Source organism: Diadema antillarum, unplaced genomic scaffold (genome assembly GCF_040938485.1).
Source record: "Diadema antillarum isolate AM-2024a unplaced genomic scaffold, OU_Dant_1.0 scf00000066, whole genome shotgun sequence".
Taxonomy (NCBI): Eukaryota; Metazoa; Echinodermata; class Echinoidea; order Diadematoida; family Diadematidae; genus Diadema; species Diadema antillarum.
Window position 1 is genome coordinate 3422739 of NW_027270955.1, and position 14922 is coordinate 3437660.

The window sequence follows — 14922 nt, forward strand, 5'->3', positions numbered from 1 at the left end:
AATCAAGAGGGTAGAGTTTTGGAAAACAGTGAAAAAAAAGTTCGTATTTGAACTGGTTTTATTTGTTGCCATACAGAAATATCTGGATATTAGGATTTAACAAGTGAAGGTAATGCATTTTAAGTGCAAGTGTGCCTGAAACTTTGTTTAGCAAACGGAGAAAATGGGGAGATCACATTCGCACTTCACTGCACCTATATTTATTATCAGAGACCCTGGGGTCTAGTGCTCACATGAGTATCACACGTTTACCTTCTACGCATTCTTGCAAACTATTACCATAAAAACATAGCGAACTTGTAGCAATGTTGGAGTGTGGGTGTCATGGTGTCAGCTTCATCCTGACAAGTTTATACAGTAGAAAATTTTAACTTGCATTTTCAAAATGTGAACCCCCCTTATGGAACAAACACAGTTTTACCACACTGTGTTCACATAGTTAACTATGTGTAAAATGTGTGAAAATACTATGTTCACAGTGTTTTCCACAATGTCAAATTACAAACTATGTGGTTCACCACATACAACTCACATAGTCATACACAGTTACCACAGGTTGCCACAAAATGGTCACAGTGTGTCCCATGCTGTAGTATGTGGGCATGGTGTGTTCATAGAGTCGTCATGAGTGGTTCATCTCCTACTTTTCACATAGTAGTATACAGATATCACAGCTACCACATGATAGTCACAGTGTGCTACACATTTCAGTCTGTGGGGAAGATTGCGTTCACGTAAAGTGCACGTTCACCACATGCTAATCTCATAGAAATTACAGTTACCACAGCTTACCATAATGATCACAGTATGTCACAAACTTTAATGTGTGAAATTTCTGTTTCCACAGAGTTGCCACAGTGTGGAATTCTAGTCTATGTTGTTCCTCATCGAAAGTTGCATAGTTTTCACTGCTACCACAGCTTGCCACACAAAAAAAAAAAACACACACACATTTGTGTCACATATTGCAGTATGTAGGAATATTGTGTCCGCCGAATTGTAATAGTGTAAAATTCTAGATCACGTGGTTTCTCACCAAAAAAGTCATACAGTGACTCGTCACCACAGCTTACCACAAAATAACCCAGAACTTTTCACATGTTGCAGCATGTTGAAATGTATAGTGTTGCTGATTTGTCACGGTAGACCGACCCAAAAGTGAATGGGGAGGGCCTGTACGTCATAAAAAAGAAGAAATAATTATGATAATTGTATGGCTGGGGAAAAACATTCATTTACAATTTACATGGGACACAGGATACTCATGTGGTATTTTGGGACATATATCACAGAGACAATACCACACAGGAGTACCGTATTTTTACATCAAAACCAGTATATCGCCCAGCAGTACCACATAGCGATACCACCAGGCAAAACCCCACAAAATACAATGAAAAGTAGGGACCACTACAGAAAAATACCACAGGATATTCTTGTGTGTGTGTTTGTTTGTTTGGTTTTTTTTTTGACATGCTATGCCACGTGACTATCACAGGACAATACCACACAGCAATACCACACAAGAGTACCAACTGGAATTAAAAAACAACAACAACAAAACGCATATTCCAGAATCTGATTAATAGGTGAGTTATGCAGTAAATTATGACAATTGATTTAAGCAGTACTTAAACTGTCCTATGCCTTGGTGTACAGCATGTGATACTTCATGTAGAATTTCTGTGGCATTCCTGTGGTATTCCTGGAGTACAGATTCGAAGTTTTTATGATGGGATTTCTTTGAACTACTGTCTAAAAATGTTATGTTATACCCAATGTCATGAATTTTGTTATGACAAGGTAATTTCATATCTTAATAACAGTTTTATCTATTCGGTAGCCGTGCCTTCATACAATACAAATAAATGACCTATACGGTATATATATATATATATATATATATTGATACACCCGATGACTTTATGGTGACTAACACAGTATGGTGGATTGTGTGGTGAATGCCATTTTGCCGGTTTGATTCACAGTGTGGATGAAACTTTTAGAGAAACAAATTTCAAAGTTCCGGAATGCAATAGCGAGTTTTGTCGAGCCTCATATATTTTATAACATACAACACGTCTGAGGGTAGTCCTGCTTGCATGGGCACCTTGATCAGGAACGCGTTCTACATCAACAGGGTGTAAAGAATATGCCATTTTGTAACTTCAGGTGATGGATCATTCGTGTCAATGCCAGTGCTTATAAATCCGCCGTAGCTTCGACAATTCCTCTTTGCTACCAAAACGCACTGCTTCCAAATTCTTTGCTGAGGAAAACCTCTTCGATGGCAAGGCTTATTTATGGCGCTTGTTTGCGTTACACAAGATACTCTACGAAAATCTCCATTATGCTGTGATATCGTTACCTGAAATCTACCTCTTTTTGCCATGTTTGAATGAACGTCCTTATATCGGATTTGATTCTACAAGTCATAACGATACGTATCATGATAAATGAAGGTCAAATATTAGAATAAGATTATTGATGTCGCGTAATGTCACTCTATTTTAAAGTTAGAGTCAGACTATAGATATGGAAAAGAGACGTAAAAAGGTGATAGCATTTTTTTCTATTTATTTGTGTGTGTGTGTGTATGTATGTATGTCCATGACTCTGTGTGTGTCCATATAATCCCACATGTTATGATACAGAACGTACTTGACGGAGGAGCTTTGGAAGTTCGATGACCCGGACTCGGAGAGGCTCTTTCTGTACAGCAAACTGCTGCAGCATGACTGGCGCGTCAACAGGACAAGTCTAGAACTCATCAGGTTGGTTGATTGCAATCTACACTCAGCAAAAAAAAGAAAAAGAAAAAAGTGAACACTTTCAATTTCATCTTTCTCATAGATTGTTTGGTTGATAGTAATGTTTTATGTACCATGTTAAAGGTAATCTAATTGGCTATCAACCTAGTAGGTCTATAAAATGGGAAGCTTTACGGATGAGTGAACACTTTCGTTTTTCTTTTCCAAGGCACAAAAGTAAAAATTGCAAAAATGAACAAGTTGTTATTCAAGCGTATATGTGCTCTTCCATTGTAACAATGAGAACAAAAGACAAATTCAAAACAACGAGAAATGCAAATCAACTTGCAAAATCAACCTATGAACTCAACACTGTCTCTGTAACCCTCCAAAGACAAAAAAAAAAGGGGGGAAAAAGGTAATAGACCAGGAGCTGGCTGCTGGTCAATTTACCCCATCAAGCCCAAAAGGTTTGACCCCTCAAAGTTACTGGGGCCACCCCCCTCATTACAAAACTGGGCGTCAGCCTGATACCTGAGGGCGGGGTCGTCCCCCAGGGACCCCCCCAAAATGGCCCCCGGCGGGTGTAATTTACCCCATGGAGCCCATGGACCAAACCTGGTCTAAAAGAATGGCCTAGGGGTGTACATAATAAAAATATAAAAACTGACAAAATATCTGGTCGGGAAAGGGGTTGCCAGACCGTCCCCCCCTGGGCCCCCCCTGGCGGGTGTAATTTACCCCACGCAGCCCATGCACCAAACTTGGTCTAATGAAAGTACTATGGGTGTACATAATGAAAATATAAAAACTGACACGATATCTGGTTGGGAAAGGGGTTGCCAGATCCCCCCCCCCCCCCCACCGCCCATTACGCCCCTTCGTGGGTTTAATTTAGCCAACAGCACCCATGGATCAAATTTGGCTGGGGGAAAGTAGGCCCCACTATGGGTGTGCAAAAAATAAAGATAAAAGCTGACAAAATATCTCACTTACAAAGAGTAATCAAACATATCCCCTACCTTTGCTACCCCCCCCCCCCCCATTTTTTAGTGTGAAGGGCCTATACGGTTTGGAGAGGTATGAATGAGCGTGTCATAAAAAGTAATAAATGGATCAATATCTACACTAGAAACATACTCAGACAGTGCAGACCTTTGCCAAGCAGCTCATTTCCACCCATCCACACATGCTAAAAACTGCCAAATTTCCCATATAAAAGCCTTTTGCTTTTAAATGCCATCAACTTCCAGCTGTGTGGTAGTGCATTATACCTTGAGCACATGCCTTTACCTTTAGTGCGCATGTATGCAAACCTCAAATTCATGCAGCTTGAACTCCCAATTCCATTGATCTCATCTGCCATAAGATAAAAATCATCAAAATTTCATAAAGATTCCCGGATCACTACCAAAATTTATATTTATCATCTGTTTTTAAAATGTAATTGTGTTATTATCATCTTTTCATACAAGTTTCATCCAAATGTGTTCTCAACCTTTCAAGTTGTTTTGCATACAAACAATAATGCAGACAATACTATATATAAGTAACATAAAACCTCAAGTGGCAGAAATAATTACAACTGTATCCAACATCCTACAGTTCAACTGTGTTACCATGCATGTGGAGCAAGCTCAGATGTACAACAGTACAAGAACTGTATACCTGTGATACAAAATTGTACATGCAGTGGGTGCATAGGCCATAGTGTGGTTAATTGCATGCATATATTTGTATGTTGTATACATTTTACTTGTTGCATGCAATTATACATTTCGAAGATCGGCAACACGTGTATCATCAGTCTGCAAACAATAAAAAGGCGGTGTTTTCCTGACCTTGGTAAGTGAACTGGGCTTTCCTATTGTAGGTACTATCATGGAGCTACAAACAATTTTGTAGCTCCATGGTACTATACTGGTAGGCCCCTATGACAGTAGTACATGTATTTCATCACTGGATGACAATTGGTGTCAGTAACAGTGCAAACAAAGAAAGGTCAAGAGTCTAGATCTTGGACTAGATCTAAGTCTCAAATATGCTATGATATGGCTAGATATCTAACGTTAGACCTACATTTCCTATACATGCTATAGCTTGTAGAGTACCTAGTACTATTTGGCGAAACCAAATGAACTGGAACAGGGGATGGATTATCAGTGAGATGTAGTGTATCATGAGTCATAACTGAGAAACCAATAAATAGTGTCAAAGTGTCAAAGGTGTGCATTGCTTTAAATTTGCATAGAACACTTAAACCCTGAATTTGTTCAAGTCACTGCACTTCCTATCATTCACAGCTAGAGTCAAAAAGGCAGAATTATACTACATTTCAATTTCTCTATCTAATAGACAACTTTGACTTTAGGATTAGAAATAGCCTTATTAATAGCTATATGTATCATAAGTGTTGAAGATGCAGATGTTCCAGTGAATGAATACTTGCAGAATTGGGTATGAAGATTAGGCCAATAATCTGAAACTCTCTTTAAATATAGCAAAAGAAATAACAAACAGCCTGATTAAAGTTGCAAATATTGTGATACCAATGTCTTAACAAGCTACAGTACATGCAGCATGTCTACCATGCCAGAAACATGGACAGAGAGCCTTAAGATTGAAGAGCTGTGCCCAAATGAAGCCTCAAATTGCTTAAATTGCAAATCAAAACCATTGGTAGTAAGATAATATTTTAAATACCTGCAAAAATATAGGAATCTGTACCAAAGGTCATTCACTTACACCTCTGTTAGAGCCAAAGCTATAATTGTGCATTGCTACGGTATTTATGCTCAACTCTGAGTTTGTTTACACTGATGTATGAGGCAAAAGTACACATAAGCTTGTTTTCACTTCAGTTGCATGGGCGTCACCAGGGGGGGTGCGTTGGGTGCGAACGCACCCCCCTTCAGACCCTAAAAAAAAAAAAAAAAAAAAAAAAAAAAAAAAAAAAAACTTCAGTCTTCGAGCGACCTCAACGCCGGACCCTAAATAAATATGGTTGTTTATCTATTTATTCATTTTTTTAAATTTTGCATCGGGGACAAAAAAAAAAAAAAAATAGTGGGCAAAAACAATTCGCACCCCTGGTTCTGGCAGCACTGATTTTATGCATATCTACTAGTACAAGTGTATACTATTTAGATAGATTTTGGACATCCTTCCCATGCTTGGTCACTTCGACGCCACCCCGCTGGTCATACCTCCCCCAGTCATGAACATAAACCGACACCCTTGACTACCAGTGGCGGATCCAGGGGGAGGGACGCACCGGGCGTCCCCCCCCCCCCCCCCCGCCCCCTCTTAATTTCCAAAGTGAAAAAGTATAGCTACAAACGGCAGTTTTGGAACTGTAAAATGTCAAAATTTTCAAGCTCGCTCACTCACTGTTATGCCAAAAAAAAAAAAAAAAATATATATATATATATAGCTTTAGAAACGGCAGTTTTTGGACTGTAAAATGTCACAATTTTCAGGCTCGCTCGCTCCGCTCGCTCGCATTTAAATTCTCCTGATATTGCTGCCAGTAATTGCCAGCAGCTGCGCACGGTGCGTCCCCCTTAATTTCGAAAGCAAAAAAAGATATAGCTTCAAACGGCAGTTTTTTTTACTGTAAAATGTCAAAATTTTCAAGCTCGCTCGCATTTAATCTTTATGCAATTCCCCTGATGTTACTGCCAGTAATTGTCTGCAGTTGCGCCCGTTGCGCCCTGCACCCCTCCTTTATCTCCAAAGCGAAAATATATGGCTAAGAACGGCAGTTTTTGGACTGTAAAATGTAAAATTTTCAAGCTCGCTCTCTTCGCTCGCTCGCATTTAATCGTTATGCAATTCACCTGATGTTGCTGCAAGTAATTGCCAGCAGTTCCGCCCGGTGTGGGTGCGACCCCCTCCCTTGATTTCCAAAGCGAAAAAATACGGCTAAGAACGGCAGCTTTTTGACTGTAAAATGTAAAATTTTCAAGCTCGCTCGCTCGCTCGCTCGCATTTAATTGTTATGCAATTCTCCTGATGTTACTGCCAGTAATTACCGGCAGTTGCGCCCGTTGCGCCCTGCACCCCTCCTTTATCTCCAAAGCGAAAAAATATGGCTAAGAACGGCAGTTTTTGGACTGTAAAATGTAAAATTTTCAAGCTCGCTCTCTTCGCTCGCTCGCATTTAATCGTTATGCAATTCACCTGATGTTGCTGCAAAAATAATTGCCAGCAGTTCCGCCCGGTGCGCCCCCCTCCCTTGATTTCCAAAGCGAAAAAATACGGCTAAGAACGGCAGCTTTTTGACTGTAAAATGTAAAATTTTCAAGCTCGCTCTCTCCGCTCGCTCGCATGTAATCGTTATGCTCTCCTGATATTGCTGCCAGTAATTGCTAGGGGTTGCGCCAGATGCGCCCCCCTTAAATTCCAAAGCGAAAAAAATATAGCAACAAACGGCAGGTGTTTTTTTTTCTCTAAAATGTCAAAATATTCAAGCTCGCTCGCTCCGCTCGCTCGCATTTAATTGTTATGCCTTTCTCCTGATGTTGCTGCCAGTAATTGCTGGCAGTTGCGCCCGGTGTGCCCTCCCCCCTTAATTTCCAAGGCAAAAAAATATGGCTACAAACGGCAATTTTGGGACTGTAAAATGTCAAAATTTTGAAGCTCGCTCGCTCCGCTCGCTCGCATGTAATCGTTAAGCCATTCTCCCGATATTGCTGCCAGTAATTTTTTGTTTCACACCGTCATTCCATAATCCATTTATAGTGGGACAACCCCCTCCCACAACCTCCCCTTGCTCGTTCCGCTTGTTCGGGCTCGGTCGCGTTCATGACATCAGTGCAAGAATTATTACTAGAAGTTTATTTGAATTATACCATTTATAGGCAAATTGTTCAATAACAATTTACTTCAAAATGTACTGATACCTTAAACAAGTGGGACTGTTTCAAGTCGATAAAACACGCAAAATACCTGAATCAAATTGCACCATTTACAACATCAAAATGCAAAAAGTGTTCACCGTGGGAGGGGGACACTCCCTCCCACATCCTCCCCCTCGCTCACTCCTCTCGCTCTTGCTTGACCGCGTTCATGATATTCAGTGTAAATATTAAAACAGGAAGTTTATTTGGATGATACTATTTTATAGGTAAATTGTTCGATATTAATCTGCATCAAAATATACTGCTTTACTTTAAACAAGTGGGACTGTTTCAAGTCGATAAAACAAGCAAAACATGCATCAAATCCCCCCTCGCTCTCTCCGCTTGCTCGGGCTCGGTTGCGTTCATGACATCAGTGTAAGAATCAATACAAGAGGTTTATTGAAATGATTTATAGGCACATTGTTCAACAACAAATTCCATCAAAAGGACTGTTTCAAGTCGATAAAAACACGCAAAAAGCCTGCATCAAATTGCACCATTTACAACATCAAAATGCAAGAAAAGTTCTCATCGTGGGAGGGGGGGGGGTGGACAACAGGCACTTCCACACCCTCCCCCCCCCCCCTTGCTCGCTCCCTCGCATGCTAACACACACCCCCCCCCCCCCCCCCCCAAGATGAAATCCTAGCTACGCCGGTGCCCTTTCCCCGCTTGGTTTCCCTCAAAAACAGTAAAAGTCTAGGGATTGAGAGCTTCCTATATTCCAAATGTCTGTCAAAAAAAAAAATAAAAAATAAAAAATCTCGTTACATTAGGGTCAAAACGCACCCCCCTTGAAAAAAAGCTGGTGACGCCCCTGAGTTGTTTGTTTTCTATACCTTGTGCAGCTCTCATAGTTTACAGGTACAAACCTTTGTTGGTTGTCAATGAGTCTGCACAAAGACTACTACATGCACCACACTGGCACTGCAGCCTCTCCTGGGAGAGGCTACAACACAGGGAATGCAAGAATTCATTCACTGGAACATCTGCATCTTCAATATAGCAATTAATAGGGCTATTTCTAATCCTAAAGTCAAAGTTGTCTATTAGATAGAGAAATTGAAATGTAGTATAATTCTGTCTTTTTGACTCTAGCTATGAATGATAGGAAGTGCAGTGACTTGAACAAATTCAGGGTTTAAGTGTTCTATGCAAATTTAAAGCAATGCACACCTTTGACACTTAAACCTATATAGGCTGAGAACATTGATGTTCTATTTATTGGTTTCTCAGTTATGACTCATGATACACTACATCTCACTGATAATCCATCCCCTGTTCCAGTTCATTTGGTTTCGCCAAATAGTACTAGGTACTCTACAAGCTATAGCATGTATAGGAAATATAGGTCTAACGTTAGATATCTAGCCATATCATAGCATATTTGAGACTTAGATCTAGTCCAATAGAAGATCTAGACTCTTGACCTTTCTTTGTTTGCTCTGTTACTGACACCAATTGTCATCCAGTGATGAAATACATGTACTACTGTCATAGGGGCCTACCAGTATAGTACCTACAATAGGAAAGCCCAGTTCACTTACCAAGGTCAGGAAAACACCGCCTTTTTATTGTTTGCAGACTGATGATACACGTGTTGCCGATCTTCGAAATGTATAATTGCATGCAACAAGTAAAATGTATACAACATACAAATATTTGCATGCAATTAACCACACTATGGCCTATGCACCCACTGCATGTACAACTTTGTATCACAGGTATACAGTTTCTTGTACTGTTGTACATGAGCTTGCTCCACATGCATGGTAACACAGTTGAACTGTAGGATGTTGGATACAGTTGTAATTATTTCTGCCACTTGAGGTTTTATGTTACTTATATATAGTATTGTCTGCATTATTGTTTGTATGCAAAACAACTTGAAAGGTTGAGAACACATTTGGATGAAACTTGTATGAAAAGATGATAATAACACAATTACATTTTAAAAACAGATGATAAATATAAATTTTGGTAGTGATCCGGGAATCTTTATGAAATTTTGATGATTTTTATCTTATGGCAGATGAGATCAATGGAATTGGGAGTTCAAGCTGCATGAATTTGAGGTTTGCATACATGCGCACTAAAGGTAAAGGCATGTGCTCAAGGTATAATGCACTACCACACAGCTGGAAGTTGATGGCATTTAAAAGCAAAAGGCTTTTATATGGGAAATTTGGCAGTTTTTAGCATGTGTGGATGGGTGGAAATGAGCTGCTTGGCAAAGGTCTGCACTGTCTGAGTATGTTTCTAGTGTAGATATTGATAACTCCTTTCTTTTGGGGGAGGGAGTGGGATGGGGCATGTGGATATATGTACACACATAATGCTTCTGTTGTCATAACTTCATCTTAATTCAAGAAGTTCCATTTATTACTTTTTATAACACGCTCATTCATACCTCTCCAAACCGTATAGGCCCTTCACACTAAAAAATGGGGGGGGGGTAGCAAAGGTAGGGGATATGTTTGATTACTCTTTGTAAGTGAGATATTTTGTCAGCTTTTATCTTTATTTTTTGCACACCCATAGTGGGGCCTACTTTCCCCCAGCCAAATTTGATCCATGGGTGCTGTTGGCTAAATTAAACCCACGAAGGGGCGTAATGGGCGGTGGGGGGGGGGGGGGGTGAGGGGATCTGGCAACCCCTTTCCCAACCAGATATCGTGTCAGTTTTTATATTTTCATTATGTACACCCATAGTACTTTCATTGGACCAAGTTTGGTGCATGGGCTGCGTGGGGTAAATTACACCCGCCAGGGGGGGGCCCAGGGGGGGACGGTCTGGCAACCCCTTTCCCGACCAGATATTTTGTCAGTTTTTATATTTTTATTATGTACACCCCTAGGCCATTCTTTTAGACCAGGTTTGGTCCATGGGCTCCATGGGGTAAATTACACCCGCCGGGGGCCATTTTGGGGGGTCCCTGGGGGACGACCCCGCCCTCAGGTATCAGGCTGACGCCCAGTTTTGTAATGAGGGGGGTGGCCCCAGTAACTTTGAGGGGTCAAACCTTTTGGGCTTGATGGGGTAAATTGACCAGCAGCCAGCTCCTGGTCTATAATGGAGGAAAATGATAAATCTTCTGTCGATTCCATAGCCAAAAGACATAAGACGCAATGGTAACAAAGATTAAATATTTTTCCAAATTAAGAAAATTTGAAATAATATTTGCTTCCTGACTTTGTCTCATGCATTCTTAACTTCCTTAATTAAAAAGGAAGTGAAAAAATTCTTTGCATTTTATCACACTTGCAGCTAATTACTCCCTATTCCATTTAGAGTTTGAGTTGACAAAAAAAAATCATTTGTTCCCCTTTAGTTTCCCACACTTTGTTTTTGTTTGAGAATATAAAGAGAAATAAGGAAACGGAAACTTATTTCTGCTATTTCACTCATGTCTGTCAATGCGTTAAATTGGTCTTTTGTAATCATTTCAGTATGTCAATTTGTTAACTTTTTGATTTTCTGCCTTGGAGGTCTGAGGACAGAAACAAACGTGTTCACTTATGCGCAAAGATTCCTTTTGTATAACCTTCCAGACTGATACCTAATCAAATAACCTTTAAGGCCGTGTCACACCAGCCTTGCGTGCGACTTGTTTAGAACAATTTTGACTACCCGGAGATCCCCGTAGATGATCCGCACATGACAGTACCTAGCATGTATCTCAAAAGTAGTCGCCCGGAGGTGCGCACGCATATATATATATTTTTTTTTTTTTACCCGCAACCGTGTTTAAGCCCTGTCACACCTTTCCGGGCAAGCTACTCGGGCTTGTTACGTGTAGAGATTTTCTAGCATACCGGACATTCCTGAGGGCGGAAAAGGATTTGTGCGAGTCAGCGCATGTGTCTTACTTGCTGGACGCGTTATACTTGCGAGTATACTGTGTGACCTTTGTACCAGTCGCGTGGGGGCTGACAACTCAGTGAAGGAATTCCTCTAATGGAATGGCTGAAATCTCACAGAATTTCATTATCTTGGCTGCATACGGGACTGCGAAGTACCTGCGTGGGAATTGCCTGGGAAGTACTGCCGCTAAGGGTCTCCTACTGGCGTTCTGCGTGGACCTCTACGGGCATTCCCGCGACTCACCCGGAAAAAGTTTTGGTCATGCTCAAAACTTGGCTGCGGTTAAATCGGACTTGCGTGAGCAACTCCGGGCAACTACGCGCTAGATAATGTCAGGTGCGGACCAACTGCGGAGAGCTCCGGGGAGTAAATTTGTTTCCCCGCAAATCAAGCCGCAGAAGTTCCCCCGTACGGTATGACAAGGCATGAATGAAAATTGCAAACATTCTTGTTCTTCTACGTGCTGGAAACTACCTCCTCGCCACAAGCCCGCGTAGCTTGCCCGGAATGGTGTGACACGGCATTTAGTATTGTGTATGACACAATGATTTTTATCAAACATTTCTATTTAAAAAAATGAACTGGAATAAATGTTTACTTTCGTCTTCTTCTTCTTCTTCTTCTTTCTTTTTTTTTTTTTTTTTTGCAGAAAGTATATACATAAAACTGGTAACAACGGAACTTTCAAAGTGCCCTACCGGCTATGTTAGTCTTTCGTAAACCAAGGAGGTTCAAGAGAATGGAGTCACGGCTGTCCTATTTCCTTTGAATCCATGTTCGATGCCGTCAGTCGTATGTTCCAAACTAGGTCTGCAGAGACTCCAACTCTCCCATTTTCGACGGGAGATCTCCCGCCGAAAACCCATTTTTGCAAAATCTCCCGTTCTCCCGTTTGAGATTTAATTTCTCTCCCCCCCCCCCCCCCCTGGCTCTTTATCTCCCGTTGGAAGGGATTTCTTACTTATTTCTATCGTATGTTGAAAAAATAAGCCTTAGATAGCACAAGAGAGCATCTAGAACCTATAGGAACTTCGCGCTTCGCACACATCAAGTTGGGGTCTCCCGTTCGCTAGGGGTTTCAGGCGGGAGAATCTCCAGATCAGAAGGTGTTTTGGGTTGGAGTCTCTGGGTCTGTCGCGCATTGACTCGTGTCTCATTGCATAATTACCAGCCACTTTCTAATTTGAGAGTTTATGTTTTATTTCCTTTTTTTTCTTATCTACCTACTGGAAAGAACACAGTGTCCCACAGTGTGAGAAACACAGTGTGAACACAGTGTGAAATCCCTTCACACTGTTAAATTCGAGCATTTTAACAGTGTGAACACAATCTGAGTCATCAATTCACTATGTGACACCAAGCATTACTATGTGAACACTGTGAAAACCGCACCACAGTGTGACATCATCTTCACACTGTTAAATTCGAGCGCTTTCACTCAGTCGACTATGTGATCACACTGTGAGCACTCTGTGGGACCAAGGAGGTTCAAGAGATGGAGTAGCAACATTTATTCCCTTTGATACCATGTTTGATGCCGCCACTAAGAAATATTTGAAGTATGTGCTAAACTGAAGCTACCTCACAGATAGGAAGACAATTGATTCATGTGGTATTGCATCATGACTCGTCACTCTCAAGTGGAAGATTATGTCTTTATGATCGTAATTACTTTTTGCTGTCCCTTTTTATGAAACATGAGCGGTACATAAAGGTATATAGACACAGGCAGGTGACAAGATGCGCAAATAAAAATTCCGCAAAAAATGATGAAATAAGAATCAAAATTACCCGACTTTACATATTTTTACACTAATCTTACATATAAATAAATAAAGAACTACCCTTGAAGATTATACCATATCAGTTTCACTTGTCGGAAGTGATCGGAAAGATGATAAAATTGACTTTCCAGTAAGGGTACAGTTCACAAATTTTCACAACGTACGGCTCAGATTTACACTTTTTGACAGAATCCTGGACACGTTTTTCATATGCCTTATCATGAGCTGAAATTTAATTTCCTTTGATACAAAAAAAAAAAAATATGTATATAGTCTACATTATGTTAGCGTTCCAAATGAATCATCTCTGTCCTCGGAAAGACGGCGGCATCGAACCCCGATCATCAAAGTCACAAATGCACCTGTGGAATTCTTTTGTACGTCAAAAGAAAACTGACAGCAGTTTGAATGTTTAGAGCCTGTTGGAACTCCATTTCTCAAACTTCATCGGTGGGACAGTGTGTTCTTTCCAGTATGGTATTGAAACCTATCTATTAAGACCGGCATTCCATGAGGGTACAGTTTTAAACATATTCACATAATACATCTCTGATTTACACTTTTGCACATATTTCTAGACCGGACTGAAATTTGTTTTATATGCTTTATCAACTGAGATTTCACTTCTTTTAATAGATAAACAAGCAAAATATCACCAACAATAATTATGTTAAAGTTCAAAATGAACATGATTAATTTTTAGACTGTTCAGCAATACGGTGGCATCGAACGTCGATCATCAAAGGTACAAACGCACATGTGGAATTCTTTTTTACATCGATAGAAAACTGAAGACTGTTTGAGTAATTACAGCCAGTGAGAAGTCCATCTCGAAAACCTCCTTGGTTAGACGTGGTGACGTGTGCGTACCGCACGCACAGTGTCACCTTTGTTGCAAACTGCCAAACTAGAAAACACCCACAGAAGAGTCTACATACATGTTTTTGTTCGCTTGTGTGTGTTTTTATGTTTCTTTGCTTTCTTTCGTTCAACTCAACACATTTTTTCTTCGTGCACGTATAAAAGGTATGTGCATACAGTAACCAACTTTGCCAGAGTTGGCATAATAAGCCAGTTCGAAGGTAGATTACGGGCACATTAGTACAAATGACCTTTCTTTTTTTCCTCAGTCGATTAGGGGCATTTTCACTCGTTTTCAGAGCGACATTATGTACAATCTCATGTTGAAGAAGAATAGCTCTTTCAGACATTTGACTTGGTTGACCCGTGTCACCTTTTTTTAGTCCTCATGTAAAATCAAGGGGTGCGACTTTTTGTTGGCTTTTTTTTTTGTCATATGATACAAATATAGTATATATGTAACATAGGCCTCGTGATTTATTATGTAACATAATGAACCATAATATTCCGAAAACATGGATATTCTCAAGTAGTTTTATTTGTTTTGTTCCTTTTTATATGTGTTTATATCTTTTATTCTTTTCAGTTGAGATGATTAAGGTAACATGCTGATATTTTACCTTCCCTTTTGCAAACAAGAACAAAAAATGTGGAATCAATCATGAATGATTCTCAGTGGATTCTTTTTATCAGTTTTTGTTTTTGCCTTTGTTAACGTGATGTGAAATCCTTTTTCACATAATCACCTATATTGTATT

The 14922-nt window shown here is 40.2% G+C and overlaps 1 protein-coding gene across 1 annotated transcript in view; it reads left to right on the forward strand.

The window, feature by feature from the left end:
• LOC139716525 (uncharacterized) overlaps positions 1–14922 on the forward strand; it is a 57137-nt gene that overhangs the window by 12327 nt on the left and 29888 nt on the right. Inside the window, exon 3 of the mRNA XM_071628065.1 lies at positions 2655–2774. Coding sequence (XP_071484166.1) covers positions 2655–2774 — 120 coding nt within the window. The remainder of the gene's footprint in view (positions 1–2654; positions 2775–14922) is intronic.